The 27,764-nt window shown below is 48.0% G+C and overlaps 1 protein-coding gene across 1 annotated transcript in view; it reads right to left on the minus strand.

Annotated features, from left to right (window-relative positions):
* Positions 1–21,348, minus strand: part of akap6 (A kinase (PRKA) anchor protein 6) — a gene marked incomplete at both ends in the record, with an annotated part of 100,764 nt that extends 79,416 nt beyond the window's left edge. The window contains 4 exons of the mRNA XM_083684092.1: positions 3,292–4,506; positions 4,839–5,273; positions 5,936–6,187; positions 20,971–21,348. Of these exons, the coding sequence (XP_083540218.1) occupies positions 3,292–4,506; positions 4,839–5,273; positions 5,936–6,187; positions 20,971–21,348 (2,280 nt within the window). The remainder of the gene's footprint in view (positions 1–3,291; positions 4,507–4,838; positions 5,274–5,935; positions 6,188–20,970) is intronic.
* Between the last annotated feature and the right edge of the window lie 6,416 nt (positions 21,349–27,764).

Here is a 27,764-nt window from a genome sequence, read left to right on the forward strand (position 1 = left end):
GACCGGAGAGAGAGAGAGAGAGATCAGAGGGAGAGGCTAGATGGAGAGAAGAGAGAGAGAAACAGACCGGAGAGAGAGAGAGAGAGAGAAAGAGAGAGAGAGAGAGAGCGAGGGATGAGAGGGAGAGCAGGGCTGTAGCGTCACACTTGACTAGGCCCCTGAGACGGCCCCCGGTGGACCTTCAGCTGCCAGCTGTCTGTTACCATGAGGATGAAGTCATCTCCAGGGGCCCCACATGCTAATGTCATCAATCACCTCCCCCTGTGACACGCATCATCTCTGGGCGCCAAGCCTCCACGCTTCAGACCCACAGCCTCCTCCTCCTCCTCAGCCTGGCTGCCTTCAGCAGGGGAGGCTGGTGGAGGTAGAAATCGGAGGACAGGCTCATTGTGTTTGATACCATTCCTCATTTCTTTTCGTGCATTACAATGAGCCCGTCCTCTGACGTCTGCCTCTGGATTTTCGCACGGCTTCGATTATTTCTGCAGAACATCTTCTAAAAGCAGTTTCCTCTCGTCTGATTGGAAGACGAGGCATTGTTACAATTCTAAATCTATCGACTTTTGCCTGAAAACGTACTCCAATTTCACATACAATAACAGCATAAAGGCCTGTCTCTAGTAGTGTACCTGACACCCACAGACGTCTACGACTTCTCTCACCATCTCTCTACTCAGAGAGGGCAGAGACAATCAGCCTTGTGGCGTCATTCTCCTCACAGCCACCAAGGGGCCTCACCAGCCCACTGGGTCCATCGCACCGCGCCCACAGAACACATGGAGGAACTGACTCACTTACTCACTCACGCACACACACACACACACGCACGCACGCACACACGCACGCACGCACGCACGCACGCACGCACACAGACTGGCAGGCAGAGTTGTGCAGATACATACTGGATAGCTCGCCTGGCCAACACACTGTGCATTTCCATGGCAGAACAGTGGTTGTGTGAAACCTCTGCTAATTTTCAACCTTCAATTCAATTGTGGGGAATGTTGATGATGACTATGGATTACTACTATACTAGGCATATGAGAAAGGACCAAACATGTATACAAGGAATATACTATATATCTTCAACCATATATTGTGCAGAATGTAGAATGCAGGGGAGAGGCGTGTTTGATACCATCCCTCATTCTGTTCCATGTATTACAATGAGCCTGTCCTTCGATTCCTGCTTCCACCAGCCTCCCCTGGTAGAATGTTGATGAGACAGGATTAGCCTGGCTAAGCTAGTCTCGTCGCCTATGGACAGTGGCAGTGGAAAGTTTAGTTTTTTTAGTGTTTGTTTATGTTCATCTCATGTTCAACCCTCCTATCACTGACCTGAGCTGCAGGACAACTGGCAAATAGGTGATGTCATAATAGATATTTGTGTGTGTGTGTGTGGGGGGGGGGGGGGGGGGGGGGTCATTAATTCTGATCTAGAACACATTTGACCCCCGAGCCACGACTCAATACCCGACTCAATACCCGACTCAAGATCTCTAAAACAAGCAAGATGGCAACACGTACATCTAGCTTATGAGATACTGCTGATCATAGCCATCCATCTCCATCCCTCCAGCCCCACTCTAGTGTCCTATACAAGGGCCTAGGAATCATGTTAGGACGGGGCTGCTGTCTCTCTCTGTGGAGGGCCACTCATGGGTTGAAGCATGGAGACTGATGGTGAATAGGAGCCTCTCTGTCTGACTCTCTCTCTTTCTCTCTCTCTCTCTTTCTCTCTCCTTCTCTCTTCAACCCATCAATTAGCAGCTCCTTCACACACACTATTACATGCTGTTAATTACTCACCTCATCGTCTAATTACATCCTTGGATGGGAGGAATTAGACTGAGGCAGGGGGAGGGGGGGAGGGGGGAGGGGGGGGAGGGGGAGGGGGGAGGGGGGGAGGAGGAAGGGGGAGGGGGAGGTGGCAGGGCACTGGGTCCTGTTAGAAGGGTCTTTGTGTCTGAGTGTGCGAGCATGCATGCGTGTGTATGTGAGTGCGCGTGCGTGTGTATGTGAGTGTGCGTGCATGTGTGCGTGTGTATGTGAGTGTGCGTGCATGTGTGCGTGTGTATGTGAGTGTGCGTGCATGTGTGCGTGTGTATGTGAGTGTGCGTGCATGTGTGCGTGTGTATGTGAGTGTGCGTGCATGTGTGCGTGTGTATGTGAGTGTGCGTGCATGTGTGCGTGTGTATGTGAGTGTGCGTGCATGTGTGCGTGTGTATGTGAGTGTGCGTGCGTGTGTATGTGAGTGTGCGTGCGTGTGTATGTGAGTGTGCGTGCGTGTGTATGTGAGTGTGCGTGCGTGTGTATGTGAGTGTGCGTGCGTGTGTATGTGAGTGTGCGTGCGTGTGTATGTGAGTGTGCGTGCGCGTGTCTGTCTAGAGCGTTGTTGTCAAGTTTGATTACTTCACATCTTATTGTCTTGTCTTGTTTTCCTTTTTTCAAATCACCTTACTTCTCTGTTTCCTTTTCTATTGAACTCTCGTCACAAAGAAAATACAATTCATGTTCCAACAAATGGTAATAAACTAGACACAATGTTCTCTCTACAAATAAGAATTGGCTCAGAACCTGTGTGCATATAGAACATGGAATTTTGCTTTCTGTTTTACTGCAATAGGCTGATTTAAATGCAATAGGCTGATTTCACTGTAATAGGCAGATTTCACCTCAATAGGCTGAATTTTCCTTAAAAAACAATTGGCTCCAATGCCTACATTTTCTAAACCAAGGGCATAATTCATTCTCTGCTTCCCTTTGACATTGGAGAAAATCTGTCAATGTGTTGTGTGCACTAATACCACATTATCATAAATGACTTAAATGATTGATTCGTTCATGATCCACTCAATCAATATGGAATGTGTCAATTAAGATTTGACCTTTTGCGTTTGTGTTGAACCCATAATGATCCGTATTGACTGAATTATGGGTAAGTATGAATAAACTTTCCGGTTTACGTTACATTTGGGATATGGAATCCATCCAGAGTGATTCTTCAGAGCCAACAACAAACCCACAGCCTATTTCTGACTCGTGTTTTCGATATTATAGTTGATGTTTCTAAATCAATCATTTTTTGGTTTCCTTTACATGTGTGTTTCATTTCAATTCTATGATTTGTGTTTTTTTGATAATCTGTGCATATAGATCAACTGAAGTAAACCAATCCAGACCACTATTAGTCATATCAGGGGAGGCTGGTGGAGGTAGACATCGGAGGACGGGCTCTTTGAAATGCATGTAACAGAATGAGGAATGGTATCAAACATATAGTGTCCTCACCTCTATCTTTGCCCAGATGTCGGGGTGATTCTGCTGGTGCTGGATGTCTTCCAGAAGCTGCTGGATCAGAGGTTTACACTGGGTCTCTATCTGGGGGGGGGCCGCCACCGTGGTGGGGGGGTGGTGCGGTCTGACCCGGTCCCTGTCTCTCCTCCGGATCTCCGCAGCCCCCCAGCCCGCCTCGTCCTCAGACAGGAGGTCACTGAGGGGGCCAGATTCGATGCTCTCGTCCAGGGAGGGGGCCATGTCACTGGAGGAGGTGGGAGAGAAACGCCCCACCAGGAAGGGCTTCTTGTAGGGGAGGTGGGCGGGGAGTAGAGGGGGGGCTCCGTCTCCAGAGTCCGCTCCGTCGCCCCCGTCCCCCCCGTCCCCCCCCTCCCAGTCAGACAGCTCCCAGTCGTCTACGTCCTGAAGGGCTTCGCGGCCCAGCCCCAGCCCCAGCCCCAGGCCCAGGCTGCTTCTCTTGGGCAGTGCCTGGGCCAGACTCTCTAGCTTCATGGCCAGCATCTCTGTCTTCTTCAGCTGGGAAGGGAGGGCCAGGAACTCCTCTGAACCGTACCAGAGATCCCTGACCCTGTCCACCTCAGGACTGGCCCCGGCTGCAGGGTGGGGGGGCTGGCGGTTGGGCTGGGACCCCCCCCCCTGACGCTGGATGATCCACACGGCTGCTTTAGCTGGGGGCCGTGAGTCATCGCTAGACGCCTCGTCGTGACTCTCCTGATCGGAGGGGTCTCGCAGGGGAGAGGGCAAGGGGCTGTCTGAGTGCTCAGGGTCTGAGAGGAGCCGGGGGAGGGTGGTGGCGGGGATGGGAGAGAGGTCCTGGGGGAAGCAGCCCTGAGCCTGACCACCCGCCTCGGAAGAGCTCCTCTGCAGGAGAGGGTGAGGTCCTCCAGGCACAGCCCCAGCCCTGGGGTGGACCCCCCCAGCCCTCTGGAACCCCCCCTCCCTGCTGGCCAGCCGGTTCCTGCTGTTCATGGCCTGGAGGCTCTCGTAGGACTGGGAGGCGTTGGAGCTGCTCCCAGGGTACACGGCCTCCAGCTCCAGCCAGAACTTGGAGCGGTCTGGAGGGTCCAGGAGGGAGGGGGTGCTGCGGCTCAGCTCTGCCTGGAACTGGAGAGAGGCGGGCAGGGTGGAGCGTCTGAGGAAGGCCCCTGTGTCTTGGTCTCCCTCCAGGTACATGGCCCTCTTAGGCCGCGACGGCTGGGTGGGCGACACCTGGGATGATGACAATAATAATGATTATGATAATGCATATTTCAAATATAGTTTTTTCCCATAAACCATCACAATAAAAAGGATAAGGACAAAACACACATTAAAACAATATACAACGATGAAAACATCAGACAGATAGACAAGCAGGCAGGCAGGCAGACCGACAGGCAGACGGACAGGCAGACAGACAGACAGGCAGGCAGGCAGACAGGCAGGCAGGCAGGCAGGCAGGCAGGCAGGCAGACGGACAGGCAGACAAGGCAGACGGACAGGCAGACAGACAGACAGGCAGGCAGGCAGACAGGCAGGCACAGACAGAGGCGTAGTCTTACCTCATTAGTGACGACACCCTGTAGTGGTCGTTTGGACTGCGAGCTCTCGCTCGGGGGCGTGTCGCAATGCATGCTGGGTACAGGTGAGGAGATGTCCTCCTCGGCGTTAGTGGGCGTGTCTCCGGGTCTCTCCGTAGAGGTGCTCGGCTCCTCCCCCCGGTTGAGTCCCTGTTTGGAGGACAAGCTCTCGGCTGCGATGGTGAGGAGGTCCACGCTCTGGATCAGCTCAGGGAAGTCTCTCTCCAGCTCAGGGTAAGAGCACCGCGCCTCCCCCTGCCCCCCCTGGCCCGGTCCCCGGCCCTCGAGGTCCTCGCTGGGGCTGTAGTCGCTCAGCTCGTAGGCCGTGATGCCGCAGTCCAGTGAGAAGTAGTCCTGACTGCACTTGATGGTCAGCTGACCACAGTCATCCACCTCAGTCAGAGCGTCGAGACGAGTCTGGAGGCAAAACGGAGAGAGAGGAGACGGAGAGAGAGAGACGTCACATATACGGTATATGTTTATGTAAGGTATCTTTTCGCAAACTAGTGTGGTGTAAGAGCATAGAGAAACATATACTGCATATAGTATTTGTATTCTAACTGTATTTCAATGGCAGAGACACGACATTCAAGCTAATACGCCTTAATTGACATTTTAAGCCTTGTGACTTCCAACATAAACATATGCAACTGTAAGAGCAGCACACATTACACTACAGCACATCATATTCAATAGAGGCCCAGCCCATGCTGACAGTTCCTATATTCTCCACCAGGTGAAGTCAAATCTCTGTGTAACAGACAGGGATGGGCAGCAGTAGAGTGGTGTGCTGCTGTGTCTGTAGAGCATGTAAGGGGGCTTGGGGTTGTTGGTAGTCATGTGGTATATAACTACACTGCTGAAGGCTGTCTATCTGATTGTGCGTGCGTGTGTGCATGAGTGTGTGTGTGTGTGTGTGTGTGTGTGTGTGTGTGTGTGTGTGTGTGTGTGTAGTCTCTAACCTCGCCACGGTCCTGTGAGAAGGCCTTTAGGATGTCTGTCTGTCTGGTGTGGTTGTGGTGTGTGTGTGTGTGTGTGTGTGTGTGTGTGTGTGTGTGTGTGTGTGTGTAGTCTCTAACCTCGTCGTGGTCCTGTGAGAAGGCCTGTAGGATGTCTGTCTGTCTGGTGTAGTTCCCGTTGGAGTCCTGTAGACCCTGCAGCAGCCTCTCCTTCAGAACCAGGACCGACACGCGGAGCTGGTGCCACAGCAGCTGGACCGTCCGGATGTCTACGATGATGTTGACGGAGTAGGACAGCAGCTTCAGGGAGAACTCTGTCTCCAGCAACGCATGGATCTGCTCCACATGGTCCGAGATGTCCTCGCAAATGTCCTACACACACACATAGGCGCGCGCGCACGCACGCACACACACACACACACACACACACACAGCACAGACACACACAGGGGAGAGTACGTAGTTTAATATTACGAACACACTTTTCTTCAAGAGTCACAACGAAGATTATACTGTGGTTTCCTTTCCAGACACACAATTTCCAACAAATATCTAAAGCTGTGTTATCATTACAGCAACTCACCGATATCCTGACATTCCAACAGAGAGAGACAGCAACACACAGAAGACTGACACACAACTCAGGATTCTGAGTGTCAGCAAAAAGCAGAACTAACTGGGGAAGATTAGATCATACTTCCATCTTTAAATATGAGTCAGTTTCACATGGAGAATGTAGGTACAGTCTGCCCAGAGTAGCCTAACCAATGTAGAGACATATAGATAGCCTTGAAGATATAGACATCTTCGGCCTGTTCCCTGGATGTGTGCCTGTCACCATCCTCTTCCACAGAGACATGTGACTCTTAGCCAATGCTAACCATTTCCTGGAGAGAGAGAGAGGACCCTAGTAGGTGTCCCCCGGGGGTACTGACAACATGGCGCCAGGGGTACAAACATAGCATTCACATGGCTGGGATAGGGCTGTACATGCTATGCTAGCAGATCTATCTATGCTCCAGACATAGCTAGCATTCACATGGCTGGGATAGGGCTGTACATGCTATGCTAGCAGGTCTATCTATGCTCCAGACTTGAAAGAGAGGGAAGTGACATGGACATTGCTAGCATTCACATATCTGGCATTGTATATACTGGCATGCTATATTCAGTAGTGTACTCACACACGTGCGCGCACACACACACACACACACACACACACACACACACACACACACACACACACACACACAGTATGCCACAGAGTTACTGCCATGTGAGGCCAGTGGATTTCCTTATACTACAGAACAGACCGTGACACAGTGCTATGAGAGTATGGGGTTACGAGAGAATTCAAAGAGAGGGCATTTGCACGGACATAGCCAGCATTCATATGAGTGTGCGTGTGTATGTGTGTGTGTGTGTGTGTGTGTGTGTGTGTGTGTGTGTGTGTGTGTGTGTGTGTGTGTGTGTGTGTGTGTGTGTGTGTGTGCGTGTGCGTGTGCGTGTGTGCGTGTGCGTGTGTGTGTGTGTATGCACAGGACATAGCGCAGCATTAACAGGGCTGTGACACTTGATATAAGGTCAGTGGATTTACTGTATTTACAGTACAGTCATGGTTACCAAACCGGCTCTGACCTGCTGAGGGTCCATCTGGGGTCCACCTGGGGTCCAGGCAGGGGTCCAGGTGGGTCGTGGCCAGGGTGACAGCTATTTTCGTCCCGTCAATACAAATCATTTAATTATCATGTCGTCAACTCCTCATTAGAATGTTCCAAAAGAGCACATATCGGACTCAGATGTTCTTTACTGTAAATTCACGTTGGCAGCAAAGGAGTTTTAGTCTTTATTTATCATTCAAACATTTTGGTCTGAGTTTGTTCTTTTCGTAACATGATTGAACAGTGACATGACTAGGTCTGTTGCAGGTACAAGGTTTAGCGGTATGCCCTGTCCCAGCACAGACAACAGTAACAGTAAAATAGCGGTAATGTACTGTAAGGGGAGATGCCTCTGTGTCAGCGGGGCTCTAATCTGCTGGGTCACGTAGTGAACGGTTGGACAGGAGGCTGCAGGATGTTAAGAAGTTCCGAGGTGGGCGCATTCATGAGGGGTACGGGAGGGCAGAGTGAGAACATTACTGTATCAGTGACACAGCACGTCTGGACTGGTCATAACTGGTTTGGGCGCCACGACAACTGAGCCCCCCCTGCCCCCACCCAGCCAGTCCCCACCCCCACCCCCCCACACACACAGACACACACAGACACACACACACACACACACACACACATGCATGCACGCACACACACAGCTGCTGACCAGAGCTGTCAGACCAAACCCAGTACAGTGACTATAGCTAGGAGAAGTGCTTGACATACAGCAGATACCAAACCCCTGCTCTGTATAGTACATTGACTAGAGACAGGATAAGCATAATATGTTCTCATCAGCCATTTAGAATGTACCATGCTCAGTGGTACTCTATAAACCTGCGAAACCCCATATATCTCAAGGGTAGTCTAGGTTTAGGCTAATTCACCACAGCGCTTACAGTAGTAGAAAGAGTTGTTCCTTTGGACAAGCTGTGCTATTTTCTAGAATCATTAATAAATCCTACTTGCAAAAACACTGGACAGTTCTCACCATGACTAATGCACTGAACACAACCTTGTGGAGGGTGGTGAACTACAACATCAATGTGAAATACTGTACTTGGGCTCTCTCACTTATTACCAAAGTTCTTCCCTCTGTCCTCAAACCTGCCTTGGCTGAGGCCATGATATCTGATATGTGATGAAGATGAAACCCAGACACATATGGTCTGTTCTGACAGCATATCTGTCCACTGACTCCCTGGCTAATATGGACTGTGTGTGTGTGTGTGTGTGTGTGTGTGTGTGTGTGTGTGTGTGTGTGTGTGTGTGTGTGTGTGTGTGTGTGTGTGTGTGTGTGTGTGTGTGTGTGTGTGTGTGTGTGTGTGTGTGTGTGGTCTTTCTGTCAGTAACAGGATATAAGTATCTAACCCTCTCTGTCACCATGGCTGCAGTCTTAATCCAGACACACACATGTAGGACTGGTTTAATATTAAAGGACTAATTTCAGGGCCTGTAAAACCAGAGACAGACAGGCAGACAGACAGACAGACAGACAGGCAGGCTCCTGTGTTTAAAACCATCCTCTCCTCTGGCTGTTTCTGTGCTGACTGCTGCTGAAAATACCTGAGTCATGATCCCACATAGCCACTTCCTGTTCCTACTTCCTGTTTAAAGGGATATACCTAAGGTGAACAACCTTCTTCCCTTCTCACTGGAGTGTGCACCAGTTCACACATTCAGTCAGTCAGTCAGTCAGTCAGTCAGTCAGTCAGTCAGTCAGTCAGTCAGTCAGTCAGTCAGTCAGTCAGTCAGTCAGTCAGTCATTACATTTTTCCTTAATTTATTCAATCACTGTATTCATTCATTCATTTATGTATTACTGTATTAATTTATTCTATCTATTCAACTATGATATCCATAGTTCATATTCATACCCTCAGCAACTCATGTCAGCCACAGGGGGTCCTGGGACGTCCCCTCATGGTCTTAGGTGATATGAACAGGTGTGAGCTGGTGGGAAGTGTCAACTCTACCCCCTGCTTGGTGCACCAACCCCTACTGGGCCTTACAGCAATCACATCCACCGCTTTTAAATACATGAGCAGGAGTGAATCATCGGAGGCTGGTGGAGGCAGAACCCGGAGGACGGGCTCACTGTGTAATGCATTACAATGAGCCCGTCCTTTGATTTCTGCCTCCACCAGCCCTCCCCTGGAGTAAATAAGGACACACTTCACTTCAGCTGATACACCATCTACAAGTAGCTTTATAGAGAATTCCCTCCACTGATGTTATGCAGATGTTCCAGTGTTTTTAGTGACTATGACTCCCCACGTTTAACTACACATGTTCAGTCAGTCATTCAGACCCTCAGTGACTTCTCCCTCCCTCCCACCTCCCCCCTCCCCCCTCCCCCCTCCCCTCCACCCTGGAGGTGAGGCTGGGGGACAGTGTAAGCATCAGCTGCTCTCCTGTTTAGACAGATAACCCCTCCCCCCCACCACCACCACAGACTTTTCCTACCCTCAGAGTTGTTTACATAAGTGTTTGAAGGGCTTTTAGGACTTTTCAAATTATAATACAGTCCGTTAAATACAGTCGGCCTGCATGTGAGGTGTAAGATTGCATAACGGTCTGCCTGGTGTAGATGGAGCTACTAATAGTGCTGCATAGACCAAGGGCCATGTAATATCACTGACTGGCAATGTTACTGTATACTGGTTTCATAATGAGTCACAATATCACAACATCATTTACCAGAATAACAACCAACATCAGAACACACACACACACACACACACACACACACACACACACACACACACACACCTCTCATCTACTCCTGCTCTGTAACGCAGCTGCTAGAGGGTCGCCATAACAACCTGTCAACAACAGAACAGCTCTGGTGTGTGTGTGTGTGTGTGTGTGTGTGTGTGTGTGTGTGTGTGTGTGTGTGTGTGTGTGTGCATTCCAGAGGTAAGTTGGCACGGTGCTTCCTGACTCTCAAAATAACACGGCATGTAGGTCAAACACCTCGTCCCCCTGTCCCCCCGTCCCCCCTCGCCGCCATCATCACGACCAACGTCCTGCCGCCATCAACTGCCTCCAAAATAAACACACCCTACTGTACACTGTCCCTGATCACAGGGGACTAGAATCTGTAGATATCAGGGGAGGCTGGTGTTTGATACCATTCCTCATTCAATTCCATGCCTCACAATGTCCCCGTCCTCCAATTTCTACCTCCACCAGCCTCCCCTGGTAGATACAAATCAGGATGAAGCTACTGTACTGTACAGGACAGGACCAGGGCACAGGGGAACAGGCCTACTGTAGATGTAGATCCAAATAAAGTTGATGCTTTCCCCGGGAGCTCAGTCAACAGTAGTTTCCCTCAGTACATGATTACCGCGCAATACCTGATGCAGCCTTTTACTCAGCTACTTGTCACCATGTGGTTATGCAGTCCAGGTGAGGTTGGTGGAGGTAGAAATTGGAGGTTATGCATGGTTATTCCATGGTTATGCATGGAATAGTATGTTTGATCCCATTCCTCATTCCATTTCATTCATTACAATGAGCCTGTCCTCCGATTTCTACCTCCACCAGCCTCCCCTGATGTAGAGAGAGAATGAATGGGGAATGGAAAATGAATGTACTCTGGGGTAGTTGATTCAACAGCAACCCATTCTATTTCAATATTCTACTATCAATATTGTCCTGTATCACCATACATCATAGAGAGACAGACAAATCCAATTCAATTTGTCATGTTGCTTCAATACCTGTCTGATCTCCTCAGAGGACACAGACTCAACACAGCCATGACAGACATACCTGTAGCAGTGACATCCTATAGACTGTGGTTAGCATTAAAGACAGAACTTCAACAGTGATACCCTATAGACTCTTTAGTGAGTGAAGCAACTTAAGACATTCATGACATTTAACCACTGTACCGCTCTGAGTATGACTATAGCTGTCACTAAACAACATGGTCATGACCGGCTTTGATGACGCAACACGCACACACACACACACACACACACACAGACGCACACACACACACGCACACGCGCACATGCACACACACACACACGCACACACACACACACACACACACACATGTGCACACACACATGTGCACACACACACACACACACACACACACACAGGCACGCACACACACACACACACACACGCACAGTAAAACATACAGGCACGCACGCACACACACTTGTGATCACTAGAATAAAGTCCATTGCAATGAATATCTGTGAGAACCGTAACCGTATTTAAAACGTTGCCCGTTCTGTATCAAACACTGTCCTAACGTTGAAACTAGTCCTATTCACAAACCATGTGACAAACCCTGCAGACCACATTCCTTCAAACACGGTCCCAATCTCACACTAGAGTCTCCGTCTTACCTTTGTCACACAGACGGGAGATATCTTCCAGAATATTCTGTAACAGCGGAGTTGATCACCAACAAAGCCAAGCTAGAGAGCGTTGTGGTTGTTGTGTTCTGTCGTCCTGTAGAGAGCGAGTCTCAGAGCCGCTCTCCCATGTTGAGCATAGCAGTAGTGTTGGTGTGAGAGTCTGTCAGCGTCTGACCTGCTTCTCTCTCGCAGGGGGGAGGAGGGGCTCCCTGACAACAGAAGGGGGGCTATTTTGGGATTCAACCTCACCGCCCTCCCATCCCTCTCCCTAGCCCAGCCTAGCCAGGGGGCAGCTGCTGCAGGGGACAGTGGGAGAGGGGGGAGACGGGGGAGACAAGGTGCTGTAGGGGGGTAGCGGGGGGGGTCAAGGACTTCTCCCTCAGGAGACAGGAGCTCCTAATGAGCTTTGATTCTTGTCCTTGTTGGTTAAATCACTCATGATGAATGTAGTTTACTTTGTTTTGCGACTTTGAGGCGAGAGAATACATAACTGCAGGGCTGATCCTGCCTCATTCTGCATGTGGATTTATGTGTGAAAACATCTTGTGGATATCTTTGAAGATCCGCTGGAGATACCACGTCTTTGAAGATTATGTTGTCGCATTAAGTTTAGCTATCAGAGCCAAAAGCATTGTGTGTGTGTGTGTGTGTGTGTGTGTGTGTGTGTGTGTGTGTGTGTGTGTGTGTGTGTGTGGGCGCGCGTGAGTGTGTGTATCATTACCTAGAGAGCATGGAGCCTGCACTTGACCTAACAGTGTATGACCTTACATGTTGTCTGTTGTCTCTGGTGGGGTAGGGGAAGCATGCAGCATGAAGCCACACTTCTAGGACACGCTGTTAGGTGGCCCCCTGAGGGTCTTGGGATTACTACTGTAGAGGTGGCACATGCCCCCCCTGCTCTCCCCAGCTTTCACCCTGTCCCCCCTAGCCCTCCCCAAGCCCCCCCCCCCAGCCAGATACAGACCAGAGTCCAGTGGCACATGAGAAGGCTGAATTCCTGAGATTCTAGGCGACACTGGGATTACATCACAAGAATGAAATGTATCCAAACAGCTGCGAGCCACAAGACCCTCCCCAGCCACCATACCCTCCCCAGCCTCAACAGCCTAGAGCATTCAGCACTGGTACTGAGGACATGTATAAATAAAGCTGTGGGAGTTTGAACTTCATCCAGAGAGACGGCTGTCTGCGCGCGTGTGTGTGTGTGTGTGTGTGTGTGTCAAGCATGGGTGCATGCCTGTGTGTGTGTGTATTAGGGTGGGTGTGATCACATTATTCATTAGGTAACTGTGAGTGAGTGTGTGTGTGTGTGTGTGTGTGTGTGTGTGTGTGTGTGTGTGTGTGTGTGTGTGTGTCTTCACACTGCCACCCCTACCACCCACCCAGGCCAGGCCAGGCCAGCTCCCAGCTCTCTCTACATTCTACAGCCAGCTGCTACATGCTGTTGTCTGGCTACTGCACAACCGGGACAGGGACACTCTATCTACACAGAGACAGTCTATCTACACAGGGACAGGGTCTACACAGGGACAGGGTCTACACAGGGACAGTCTATCTACACAGAGACAGTCTGTCTACACAGAGACAGTCTATCTACACAGGGACAGGGTCTACACAGGGACAGGGTCTACACAGGGACAGTCTATCTACACAGGGACAGTCTATCTACACAGGGACAGTCTATCTACACAGGGACAGTCTATCTACACAGAGACAGTTTATCTACACAGGGACAGTCTGTCTACACAGAGACAGTCTGTCTACACAGAGACAGTCTATCTACACAGGGACAGTCTATCTACACAGGGACAGTCTATCTACACAGAGACAGTCTATCTACACAGGGACAGTCTATCTACACAGAGACAGTCTATCTACACAGAGACAGTCTATCTACACAGGGATAGTCTATCTACACAGAGACAGTTTATCTACACAGAGACTGTGATAGTAAAGTTATTTGAGTAACCTCATACCTTTGTAACCTCCTGATTAATCAATTATCAATCAATTATTTTCTATCTCAGATTGAATGGACACTCCATCTCTGAGTCTAGAACACTCTGGAACACTCTGGATCCTCTCAGTATCTAGTGATAGAAGCGCAGGGAGGGTTCTGTGTTCCATCGGTTGTAATTGAATAACTCCGTCCTGTAACAATGACAAGGTCAGGACTAAGACACAGGGCTGCAGGAATACTATAAATAGACATGAGACGGGGAGAGGGTGTGGGTGGGGGGGAGGGTGTGGGTGGGGGGGGGGTTGTAGGCTCCAGGGGATGGAGATGCTACAGCTACAAATCAGACTGAATGGTCAAACAGAAAACTAAACACTGGAGACCAACTGGACATAAGAGAGAAGAGTTCTGATACTAAAGAAGGAGGCTGGTGGAGGTAGAAATCGGAGGCTCATTGTAATGCATGGAATGGAATGAGGAATGGTATCAAACACGTGTGTTTGACAATGAGCCCGTCCTCTGATTTCTGCCTCCAGCCAGCCTCCCAAGGGGCATTGGACTAGTCATCTATGGTAGCACTAATCATAAGGGTCTCACGATCTACAATAGGACACAACCCAGTCAATTCAATCAGGATCAACAGTTTGTATCTATCAGTCTGTATTTATTCAGTTGAATAGTCATGATTGAGTTTCAAAGCTTGAATGTCAGACAAAAGTTTTCTAATTTAATCAGGCCGGGCTGTGCCAGTTGCCACTGTCTTTAGTGCCATGTAATGCTTCACTCCCAGAAGTCATCATTCCGTTGTAGCTGCTTGTCTGTCAGTCTCCACTAGATGGCAGGCTAGGCCAGTGAATAGACCAGATGAAGCTTGCCTTGAGTCTAGTTATTCCTTTATCAGCACTGATGTAAACAGAGCAGTCATGTTAGGGAGGGTAGGTCATCATTACACAGGACACCATTTACACCAGGGGAGGCTGCTGGAGGTAGAAATGTAGAGACAGGGGGTTAGATTGAGACAAGGGGGTAGATTGAGACAAGGGGGTAGATTGAGACAGGGGGTTAGATTGAGACAAGGGGGTAGATTGAGACTGGGGGGTAGATTAGGGGATTTGAAAGAGGAAACATACAGTATGGGGAGAATACCAGGATTGGCAGATGCAATAATATGCGTCATCCCCGTAACAGCTGAGAAAAGAAGAGGGGGGACATAAGAGAGGAGAGGAGGAAAGAAAGAGAGAGAGAAAGAGAGAAAGACATTATATAACAGAGGACAGACGACTGAAGAGAAATGCATAATTGATCATTGCCACAACAACAAATCATAAATATTCTTAGCCTCAATCTAAAATATAAACACAATACTCAGATAAATCATAAGTGTTGAATATTATCTCAATCTACATAAAAGCATACTAGTTGCACCATTGAAGGTGCCCTCTAGCAGTGTCTGTCTGTTGATGAGAACCACGGGAGGCTAGTGGAGGTAGAAATCGGAGGACAGGCTCAGTGTAATGCATGGAACGGAATGAGGAACGGTATTAAACACATCTGGTTTCATTCCGTTCCATGCATTACAATGAGCCCATCCTCTGATTTTCTACCTCCACCAGCCTCCCCTGGTGCTCATCAACAGTTCAACAGGGTCCAGGTCCGTTGGCAGACAGACAGACAGACAGACACACAGGCAGGCAGACAGACAGACAGACAGACAGACAGACAGACAGACAGGCAGACAGGCAGACAGGCAGACACCTGGGAGAGCAGTCGGGCCGTCCTCCTCTTGTTAGGAGAGACAGAGGGTGTCTGGCTGATAGCAGCGCTCTGACAAAGACAATGTCACAGCACCAGCAGAACCCTGGCTCTACGTCAGCCCACCTGAGCCACTGTCTCCAGGGAACCCAGCCGGCCCACCCGCCAGCCCACCCGCCAGCCGACCCACGACACAAAGACATCAGTCAGGCCTCAGAACCACAGCTTGGTCCAGGAGGTCACATGATGTTCACATGGGTATGAGTCACCACACTCACAATACACAGCTGGCATCTGGAGAGAGGAGGGGTCTGTGGGGGGGGGGGGGGGGCAGGCTGTGTAATGGGTGATGTCTAGGGACCAGTGGAGGCTGTTGGAGGTAGAAATCGGAGGACGGGCTCATTGTGATGGATGGAACGGAATGAGGAATGGTACCAAACACACATTCCGATCATGGTACCAAACACGCATTCAAGACTCCGATTTCTTCCTCCACCAGCCTCCCCTGATAGTCTACTATACAGAGTCTGAGGGACTGCTAGTCTGACTGCCTCGTGCAATAAAGACGACACACACACTGGTGACCTGAGTTTTTGCGCCCCGCTCAACTCTGCTTACATGCTCTGGTCCCTGTCCCGATAACCTCATCACAGCCCTGTGTGGCTGCAGTAGTCACTGTTGGGGAAGCTACTATTATCCTAAATCCATGCCATGCATTACAATGAGCCCGTCCTCCAATCAGTACCTCCCCTGGAACACATAGTAGCTGTATACTGAACACTGCTGCTGCTGCGCTAACAAGATAAGGCTATTATTACCTCCTCTCTCTGGTAGCCTTCCTAGCCTGCCAGTAACCAGAGGTGACCCTAGGAGATGTGAGAGGATGTGGCACTGTGTGTGTGTGTGTGTGTGTGTGTGTGTGTGTGTGTGTGTGTGTGTGTGTGTGCGCGCACGCGCGCGTGTTTGTGCGTGCGTTTGTGTCTGTGTGTAAGTGTGTGTTTGCGTGCGCATGTGTGTGTGTGTGTGTGTGTGAGAGAGAGAGAGAGAGAGCTCTGAGAGGTGAGATGATGCTGCAGAGTGTTTACAGGGAGTGACTCAGCCTGGAGAGAGAGAGAGAGAGAGAGAGAGAGAGAGAGAGAGAGAGAGCAGGAAACAGGAAACAACACTCTCTCTCCCGACACGCCGCACGCCCCGGCCTCAGCGTCTGCCATGTTTTATTCAGAGCCTCCACCCAGAGACACTGAGCAGACTGATGGGAGCGCTGCCGGAGCAGGGAACGCTATAAAAAGACCCACAACAACAGGGACTAGCAGCAGCATCACAGTGTCGCAGCCGTGATGCTCTCAGGCAGGATAACATGCTCTTCCTCAACTTCTGAGGCAGACATCTAAGGGCTCTATTTTCAGCCAGCGAAAAAAATAGACGCAGAAAGTCGAAACGTAGGCGTGTATTGTCAATTTGTGTGAAAACACCTTTGTGCTGGAGCGCTGTCTCGTCTGGTTGGAGGGCGGAGTTGCGGTAAATAGAGGCGTGTTCATGACAATGAGCAGGTCAAGTGCCGTCAGGTGCGCTGAGAGAATTCTGGCCTTGATATTAGCACTAAGGTTTCACACACACACCCTTGCGCCACCGCCAGCGTCCTCCCCAGCGCCCGCGTTTACGCTAACACTGTTTTTTACGTACCTAAGTGTGTTACCTAAGTGTGTTACCTAAGTGTTATTTCCTGCTGTGATTGTGTGACAGTGTTTTGAAGGGACTCAGTGTTGATCTCATTAGAACTCGTTACCAGGAGAATCCCGGCATCTTCCCAGCATCGACGCCATCTGGATGGATAACCAGGAACTTCTCAACTTCTGGAGCCAATGTCTAATGAATCCTCATTAGCATCAACATCTCTCTGGGTCTTAGTTAGGGGAAGGAGGCAGAATAATAATATTCAGCCTCTGAGGTGAAAGTCTACATGACATGTCCTGCTGTGGCTGAGTGAGAGCGTCTAAAAGTGTTCCCACCGCATCGTTCTCTCTGGGTTTCAGTTAAGCAAAGTGGCAGAATAACAGGTTTATGTAACAGGGAGAATGCATTATTATTATTAATGTATTATTCAGCATCACAGTTTTCAGGGAGCCCCGTTTTCCCTGTCACTGCTCCAGAATGGGTTACCAAGTTAACTTTCATCCTATAATAACTGATGTTGTGACTCTTGTGTTTGTGTGTTTGTGTGTGTGTGTGTGTGTGTGTGTGTGTGTGTGTGTGTGTGTGTGTGTGTGTGCATCTCTCTATGTCATACATTAGAGTGTTTTGAAGGGACTCTGTGCTGGTCCCCAGTCAGTCCACATTATAAAGGCACAGTAATAAGAGGGAGCATCTCTCTGTAGTGCGTGCGTGCGTGCGGTGTGTGTGTGTGTGTGTGTGTGTGTGTGTGTGTGTGTGTGGTGTGTGTGTGTGTGTGTGTGTGTGTGTGTGTGTGTGTGTGTGTGTGTGTGTGTGTGTGTGTGTGTGTGTGTGTGTGTGTGGAGGAGTGGATTCTCAGCAGGGCGGCTTCATCAGCCTGTATCAGCCCTCACACAGCCTCAGGGGACATACAGAGGAGGTCTAATGCAGTGTTTCTACCATGATAATGAGGCTGAAGTATCAAATAGACACAGCAACCGCTACATTTAGACTGCTCACAAACACGGCATGTATGTTTACAATGGACACTCTGTATGCTCTCAGAAAACTAATATTCTAAGACAAACTGTATCTATAAAAGCTAACGTTCCATGCCAGTCAGCACACTTGGGTCATTTGTGTTAAGCAGCATGATACAACCCAGGCCTGTGAAGGGTTCATAGCAGGGGAGGCTGGTGGAGGTAGAGATCAGAGGACGGGCTCATTGTAATGCACGGAATGGAGTGAGGAACACGTGTTTGATCCCATTTCTCATTCCATTCCATGCATTACAATGAGCCTATCCTCCGATTTCTACCTTCAACAGCCTCCCCTGGTTCACAGCACTGGGAAGTGGAAACTGAAATAATGCATGTTCATTCCACTGGCTGTGTGGTCGTTCATGCGAGGAACACTGTCCTAAGAGCACATGCAGGCTGACTTAAGCAAATCCTCTTTAAAAAGTAGATCCACCACCTCTGACTTCAGTATCCATTATAACAGTATAACACTGAGGAAATGCTCTCACCATGAATTCTATCAATGTCATTTGTTATGGCAATAAAGAGTGTATTGTGAAAACTTATGTTATGCAATCTAAAGTTATGCAATCACAATCTACACTATCTTAGCTTCATGCTCCAGGTTATTTTCACATAAACGTGTAAAACAGAATCAGGAAACAGCTGCTTCCTAAGAATTCATGAAAACACATTATTAGGCCTCTTTTCTACAGGACTTGACATTAATTCACTTTGTTTCTGCTCTGTTCATACAATCCTTCCCTTCAGATCCAGTCTCAGTACGCAGGGGGCCAGTCTGAAGATGCTCACATGTGATCATGAGAGGAAAGGAGATGAGAAAGAAGAGAAGGATGAAGGAGAGGAAAGATAATGAAAGACAGTAATTTCCTCCTGTTACTGCCACCCATGATGTGAAAGAAGAGAAGAAAGAAGATAAGAAAGAGAAGAGAAGGACGAATAACAGGAAAGATGATGAAGGAAGGACAATGAAAGAGAGAAGTCATTTCCTCCGTCCGACCGCCACCGATGATGTGACATCATCATATGACATCATCACAGTGATGAATGGTGAATTATTGTAGAGGCTTACAAAGCAGCACTGTATCAGATGGAGATGACAAACCTGATATCTCATAGAGCACAGCTCAACACTGTCTGTCAGTCAGTCAGTCAGTCAGTCTGTTTGTCGGGCAAGCAGGCAGACAGGCAGACAGGCAGACAGGCAGACAGACAGACAGGGGTTCTGGGTGTACAGTAGTTACAGGAGCATGTGTCAAAGTATACACAGAGTCTATTTCTCGAGAGAAAAGAGATTTTCTGACAGTTGAATTTTGGAGATAAGTCTCACTTTTACAGCATTGAATCCAAAGGTCAGCTGTGTTTTACAAAGACAGCACTGAGCCTAACACCACAAACCCAAATCCTAGCTCTCTCTCAAAACACATTCTTCCTCTCCAGAATACCAAACAGGGGAGGCTCATGTTTGATACCATTTCTACCTGCACCAGCCTCCCCTGATACCACACCATCCTCAATGACTCTCTAGGGCTCTGACTCCATAATACCACACCATCCTCAATGACTCTCTAGGGCTCTGACTCCATAATACCACACCATCCTCAGTGACTCGCTAGGGCTCTGACTCCATAATACCACATCATCCTCAATGACTCTCTAGGGCTCTGACTCCAGAATACCACATCATCCTCAGTGACTCTCTAGGGCTCTGATTCCATAATACCACATCATCCTCAATGACTCTCTAGGGCTCTGACTCCAGAATACCACACCATCCTCAGTGACTCTCTAGGGCTCTGACTCCATAATACCACACCATCCTCAATGACTCTCTGGGGCTCTGACTGCAGCTAGACTAATCATCATTCTGTATCTAAGCATCTAAGCATCCATTTCCTGTTTTAATTAGTGGGCGGAGAGTTGAGTCCAGAATCCAATAAGATTGTAAACGCTGATTGATTAGCTCGTCTAGTAGAGGAGGGGAGAGGAGAGGAGAGAAGAAGAGAGGAAAGAAGAAGAGAGGAGAGTAGTGGAGAGTAGAGGAGAGGAGAGGAGAGGAGAGGAGAGAAGAAGAGAGGAGAGAAGAAGAGAGGAGAAAAGAAGAGAGGAGAGAAGAGGAGAGGAGAGGAGAGGAGAGGAGGGTAGAGCAGAGCAGAGGAGAGGAGAGGAGAGGAGAGGAGAGGAGAGAAGAAGAGAGGAGAGAAGAAGAGAGGAGAAAAGAAGAGAGGAGAGAAGAGGAGAGGAGAGGAGAGGAGAGGAGAGGAGAGGAGAGGAGAGGAGAGGAGGGTAGAGCAGAGCAGAGGAGAGGAGAGGAGAGGAGAGGAGAGGAGAGGAGAGGAGAGGAGAGGAGAGGAGAGGAGAGGAGGTTCTTTAGGGAGCCTCAGTCAATCTTGTCTCTGCCCCCTGTGTGTGTGTCTGGTATGGTACAGCTAGCTAGCTCACAACAGATAATCACATCTTCCACCTACAGAGACTAAGGCCATGGGCCTCACTCTCCCTTACACAGTTAAGAGGAATGGATTGGTGCATGCTCAGTCATTCTGTGGAAACTCCCTCTAGCCCAGGCTAACATCATCCCAATGCTTTTACTATCTATCTATGAGGGGGAGTGAGCACACTTAGGGGAGAAGGGTATTGAATCAATATATCCAGCCTGTGTGTGTGTGTGTGTGTGTGTGTGTGTGTGTGTGTGTGTGTGTGTGTTCCCTCCTCTTACCTTGAGCTGTACCAGATGCACGTCCACATGTTTGTTGAGATCATCCAGGTGTACAGAGTGTGTGAGGTCTCGGACCCTGTCAGTGGTCGCCCTCAGCCACGTCTCGATCTCCGGCAGGTGGAGGACCACCTTCCAGTCTGCCCCTGTGTGCAAGGGAGGGGGCTTCTGGTTCCTCCGGGCGGGGTCCCTCTGCATGGCCAGGCCATACCCAGGGAGGCTGCCCCCGCTGGGGCCCGGGTTTGTGGGGGTCTCTTCCTCCTCCTCATCACCCCTGGGGCTGGGGGTGGGGGTCAGGTTGGGGTCCAGTGTGGGGGTGACGGAGGTAATCATGGGGGAGCAGGCCTCACTGGCCATTGGGGAGACAGCTACCACACTCATGGTCAGGTCAAACACAACTAGATCCTACAGGGGTGGATGGATAGGGCCTAGAGAATCAGCTGGAGAGAGGGAGGGAGAGAGAGAGAGAGAGGGATGAACAGAAAAGAGAGAGAGACAGGGGAGGGGGAGAGAGAAAGAGAGAGAGAGAGAGGGATGAAGAGAAAAGAGATAAATTAGATTACATTTTAAACCAGACAACTCTATTACCTTACCCTCAATTAGGACATTTGCTGTACAGTACACTATACAAACCAGTCAATATACACACAAACACACAATCATGGAATCACACACGTGTTACGAGTAGAAACATACAGTACAGTGTGTACAATAACACAGCATTATATTCAAGAGACTGATGAAGGGAAGAGAGGAAAAGAAAGAAAGAGGGATGGAAGCAAGGAAGGAAGGAAGGAGGGAGGGACAGAAACACTAATTAGGAACAGTAGAGCTGGTAGAGGAGCATGTTTTATTTATGCGGAGGAAAGCCAACTGGGTAATTTCAGATGCTAATCCCTAAGCAGTCTCTCTCATGCTCCACTGGGGATCAGCTGGCCGTGACTCTGAGAGACACCTCTAATATTAGTCAGACTACAGATGCAGATAACACAAGAGCCTCTTAACCACACTGTCTCAGAGATAGGATAGCACCACCAGAAACCACCACAAGACCTGTCCAGAACACATGACTACCTGACATTCAGGGGTGGAACACACTACAGGGTCCCCCTGAACCATACCCTGCTGGTTTTAGGGCTGGGTCTGGGGCTAGGGTTAGGGCTGGAGCTAGGGTTAGGGCTGGGCTAGGGATAAGGCAAGGGTTAGTACTGGAGCTAGCGTTATAACTGGGGCTAGGGTTAGGGCTGTTGCTTGGGTTAGGACTGGAGTTGGGTTAGGACTGGGGCTAGGGTTATGGCCAGGTTAAGCTACTCAGAAGATTTAGTTAACCAAATTACCAATTACTTTACAATTGAAGAAGTTTAACGACACCAAAGCTATCCTTGAGAGAAATATAGTTTGTCAAACTAAAGCTACTTTGACAAAAGTTGACAAAAACTACTTCATGAAATAATACAAATTAAGAAACATGACTGCAAGAACAGATCACTCTGGAGAGGAATGTTAACAGGATGTGTAATTTATTACACAAAGAGGCAAATTGTTGAAACACTTTGTAGAACATGTTTCTAGGCCAATAACAAATGTTGTCCTTATCTGACACTGAAATGCTGCTCACATGCAGCACAAAGACCTGTGTTGAATTTAAAGGATAAGTATTTGTAGAACCAGAAGATGTCTTGGTCTTTTCTGGTAATCCTGCTGCAATGGACCCATTTCCTCAGATTGTGACGGATGTATCCTCTGATAATAAATAAGGACACATTTCAAACACAGGCAAATAATGATAATAATTATTAAAAGATTTCCATATATCTATATACTAATTCTAAAATAGCCTACTGTCCTTTGAACTTGAGAATGGTACAGTGTATACACCTGGTATGTTAGGCTCCATACAGTTTAATGCAGTTATAACATATTTCCACCAGTTGGCAGTAAACTACACAGGGTTGCACCCATGGGGAGACAGACCTGTAGTACACCTTTTGTAGTCTACTAGTTATTCTAATAAAAATCTATTTCATAAGCTAGCTGTACACAATAGTTACTTATGGAATTTATTCTAACAATACATTCAATTACAGAGAAGTGTTTATGCATTTTTCTACTCCATTTTGGAATTATAGATATTGTAGGACTACCAAATCTAGGCCTACCAACACCAAATCTTGCAAGCTCCCTTATTCCATTAGCTGACATTTGCCATTTGAGTCTAACTGACGCTGACATTTCTTTAGCTAAGGTAGCTTGTAGGCACACAGACGCCAGAGTCCAACCTATTACCGGATAGCTACGAGACGTCAACTGTCCTGGGCAGTTAGCTAGTTAGCTAACAAACTCACCTTGAGGTGTTCTTAAGTTTGTGTTCGACGTCATTGCTGTGGAAAGTGTATTAACTTTGGGTTTGCACAGCTCACATGTGAACACATAAGTCTTTTCGGTGGAATTGGTTAGTTTCATAAATATGCTTAAGTATGGCCACAGTTTACTGCGACTCCTACAAAACAGTTTTACAGAAGAAGGCGCGCAACTGAGGTAAATCACGAGACTGGAGTCGAGAGAGAGAGAGAGAGAGAGAGAGAGAGAGGGAGAGAGAGAGAGGGAGAGAGAGAGAGAGTTAGAGAGTTAGAGACAGAGAGAGAGGGAGAGAGAGAGAGAGAGAGAGAGAGAGAGAGAGTTAGAGACAGAGAGAGAGAGAGAGAGAGAGAGAGAGAGAGAGAGAGAGGTGCAACCACGTGGAAAGATGGGGATGATAGGGCATTTTGAAGTCCAAAGGCTGGAATAATAATGAAATTCCTTTTTATTTGCTGTGTGATTTTATTTTGCTACGTGGCAAAAAAGCTAGTTAACTACTGAAAACAATACTAAGATTTGAATTTAGTTTAGCTACCAAGCTCCAGTAAAATGGAGTTAAACTAATAGTTGAGCTAGTGGAACACTGGTTATGGCTGGGGTTAGGGTTAGGACTGGAGCTAGGGTTAGTGCAGGGGCTAGGGCTCGGGTTGGAGTTAGGGTTAGTGCTGGGGCTAGGGTTGGGGTGAGGGCTGGAGCTAGGGTTAGGGCTGGAGTTAGGGTTAAGGCTGGAGCTAGGGGAACATGGAAGCTGAACAGGTAGAAGCACTCCTTAATTCCCATGTATGATAGGAACGTGCAATCTGTATAGTGTCTATTTTGTATATTATTCTATACTATCCTACAACAGGTTTAACATCCCTACCAGGGGAGGCTGATGGAAGTACAAATCGGAGGACGCGCTCAGGAATGGTATCCCACACTAGTCACGTGTGTTTGATTTGATGTTTCTCATTCCATTACATGCATTACAATGTTACGATTACGATTTCGACCTCCACCAGCCTCCACTGATATATCTATATATATATATCTTCAGCCAACCCACCTAAGTATATCACAGTCACTCTGCTACATGGAGATGAATGATGTGTCATTAGGCTATGTTACAAAGCCAAAGGGAACTTAAACAACTGGCAGCCTTTCAGATATAGATTAAGTATTAAACATGATGGAAATAAGGGCTTGATGTCACAATATCCGAAACTTTAGAGTTCATAGTGATCAGACACATGCTGGCACACTCTACGGGCTTACTCAGTCATAACGAACAAACAGGCTAATGAGGTGACTAATGACTAAGGGGACAGAGTACTAAAAATAAAGGAAGAGTGTGTGTCTATATTTCTCTCTCTCTCTCTCTATTTCTCTCTCTCTCCTCTCTCTCTCTTGCACATGCTCTCTCTTTCTCTCGCTCTCTCTCGCTCTTGCTCAAGGTTCAATTCTGGGACCTCTTTTATTTAACCTCTATATGCTCCCACTGGGCTTAATTATGCAAAAGAACAATATCGCGTACCATAACTATGCGGACGACACTCAATTGTACATAGCTCTCTCATCGAGTGACTATGCGCCTATAGACTCACTGTGTCTGTGCATTAACCAAATCAATGACTGGATGTGCGAAAATTTCCTCCAACTAAACAAAGACAAAACTGAGATAATTGTCATTGGTGCTAAAGAAGAAAGGCTGAAAGTTGGTGCTCATCTTGATTCCCTTTGAAGTCTAAAAACCAAGTCAGAAATCTGGGTTATTATTGACTCAGATCTAAATTTTAACACCCACATCAAGTCTATAACAAAATCAGCCTATTGTCATCTTAAAAATATAGCAAGAATTAGAGGATACATCTCCAAACAAGACCAATTCACACTTTCATTTCCAGTAGGTTAGACTACTGTAATAGTCTTTTCTTAGACCTTCCCAAAAAAGCACTTAGGCAGTTACAGCTCATTCAGAATGCTGCTGCTAAAGTTCTAACAAGGACTAAGAAAGCTGAACATATTACATCAGTTCTCAGGTCTCTGCATTGGCTACCAGTGTGTTATAGAATTGACTTCAAAATACTATTACTTGTCTATAAATCACTTAATTGTTTAGGGCCAAAATACATCTCTGACTTGCTTCCACACTATGAACCCTCTAGACTTCTTAGGTCATCAGGGACCGGTCTACTAACTGTTCCTAGGATTAAAACAAAACATGGTGAAGCAGCATTCAGTTATTATGCTACACATAGCTGGAATAAACCTCCAGAAGATCTTAGATCAGCCCCAACTCTGGCTACTTTCAAAAATGGCCTAAAAACCTTTATGTTCGCCTTTGCCTTTAATTGAAACTAAATTGCTCCTAATAATTGCACTCTGACTCTAAAATGAACTGTGACTTTTATTATTTTTTATGTCTTTTATGCTTTTTTATTTTTTATGCTCTTTCATTTTTATCTATTTTATGTAAAGCACTTTGAATTGCCTCTGTGTATGAAATGTGCTATATAAATAAACTTGCCTTGCCTTGCTCTCATCCAGCCAATCACAAGGATTAGCCTTGGAGTGGACCAGTAGCTTAGCCTCTCTATAAACGGCAGAAGTCACATGGTGTTATTGCATCCTTGTTAAAGTACTATGCTTTTGTAGCGGAGGTGATTTGGAATCACTCCTGTGTGATGACAAGCCCTGCCTGCGACTTCTAAGCACAGATGTAGCCCCGCGTACCATGAGGACGTCCTCTTGGGATAACAGCTTATGCCTGTGTCACCCATGCAAGAGGTCCCCGGTTCAAACCCCGCTAGTTCCCCTTCATACTAGCCCCTTAGTCAGCAACTGCAGGATATCAAATTGAGTTGCTAGATAAATCACATTCAATTACTTTGAGATGGCCTTTCTGTGGCAGCTTAGCCTCTCTATAAACTGCTGTACTATGCTTTTATCCTGACCCTTAAGGAAGCTGAGCTTCTGCGTAGAGATGATAGATATCTCCTATTGAGCTAGTCCCTCTGAGGTAGATGGCGTTAGCGTGCTACAGTAGCTAGCCTCGCCTCTGTAGAAAGTGCAGGATTGCAGGTCTGGTAACTGGAAACAGCACATTAGCTGATGAAGCAGAGAGGGAGTGTGTATCATTGGAAATCAATGGTTTCGATGAGGCACGGCATCCGGCCTGTTTTATAAAGCTGCGATTATAGTGGAACTCCTCCATCGACCAATCGCAACGCAGCTCCGGTGATGGATGAGCCAATCAAACGACTGTATTACCTCCTCCTGACCTTTCTACCTCATCTGTAAATATCAGTCGTCTGAGTCGTATCCGTCTGGTCGTTCTACAAATGACAAAGCCTTTTAAAACAGATGCAGCTGATAGTCTACGCACACGCACACACACACAAACACATGCATGCACAGACACACACATAGCCAGACACACAAACACATGCATGCACAGACACACACACAGCCAGACACAGAGAGCTTGTAAATAAATCAACCCTACCCAACAGAAACACATAAAATCTCGCTCTCTTATCTGCCTCTTCCCCCTCTCCCTTTCCCCCTCTATCTCCGTCCATACCTCCCTCTTTATCTACTCTCCCCCCTCTCTCTCCCTTAATTTCCTCTCTCTCCCCTCCATTATTTCCTCTTCCCCTCACTATCCCCCTTTTCCGCTCTGTCTCTTTCATCTATCTCTCCCTCACACACACTGTCCATTACAAAACCTGTAAACTGCAAAGCCAGTAATTTATGCCTCTGTCCTGACAGCATTAGAATCTTCCCTGAACTCCACCATGTGGACATATTAGACCAACCTGAGGGAGGACCAGAGGGAGGTGTCAAAACCTTACATACTCTATTAGCAGCTGTACACACACACACACAGTCACACACAGTCACACACAGACATTCTCTCACTCTTTCTCTCTCTATTTGTAGCAGCACACACCACTCCACGAAAGCAACATCCAGAGCCAGTATCGTGCTGACACAGTCCCATCCACAGGAGTAACACTCCCCTGACAGAGACAGAGACATTATACACACAGACAGACACACACACACACACACACACACACACACACACACACACACACACACACACACAGGCCCTAACACTGCCCTGACAGAGACAGAGACATTATACACACAGACAGACAGACACACACACACACACACACACACACACACACACACACACAGGCCCTAACACTGCCCTGACAGAGACAGAGACATTATACACACACACACACACACACACACACACACACACACACACACACAGGCCCTAACACTGCCCTGACAGAGACAGACATTGCAGCCAGACAATGATGGATCATACAGCACAGACGTGCTAATGGGACACACAGAGACCAGAGACCACAGCCTCCAGTGTGCCAGCATACCTCCTCCTCAGCCCTCCGCCCCAAAAAAGGCAATCCATGATGCTACGTTGG

The sequence above is a fragment of the Argentina silus genome (assembly GCF_951799395.1).
Source record: "Argentina silus genome assembly, chromosome: 13".
NCBI lineage: Eukaryota > Metazoa > Chordata > Actinopteri > Argentiniformes > Argentinidae > Argentina > Argentina silus.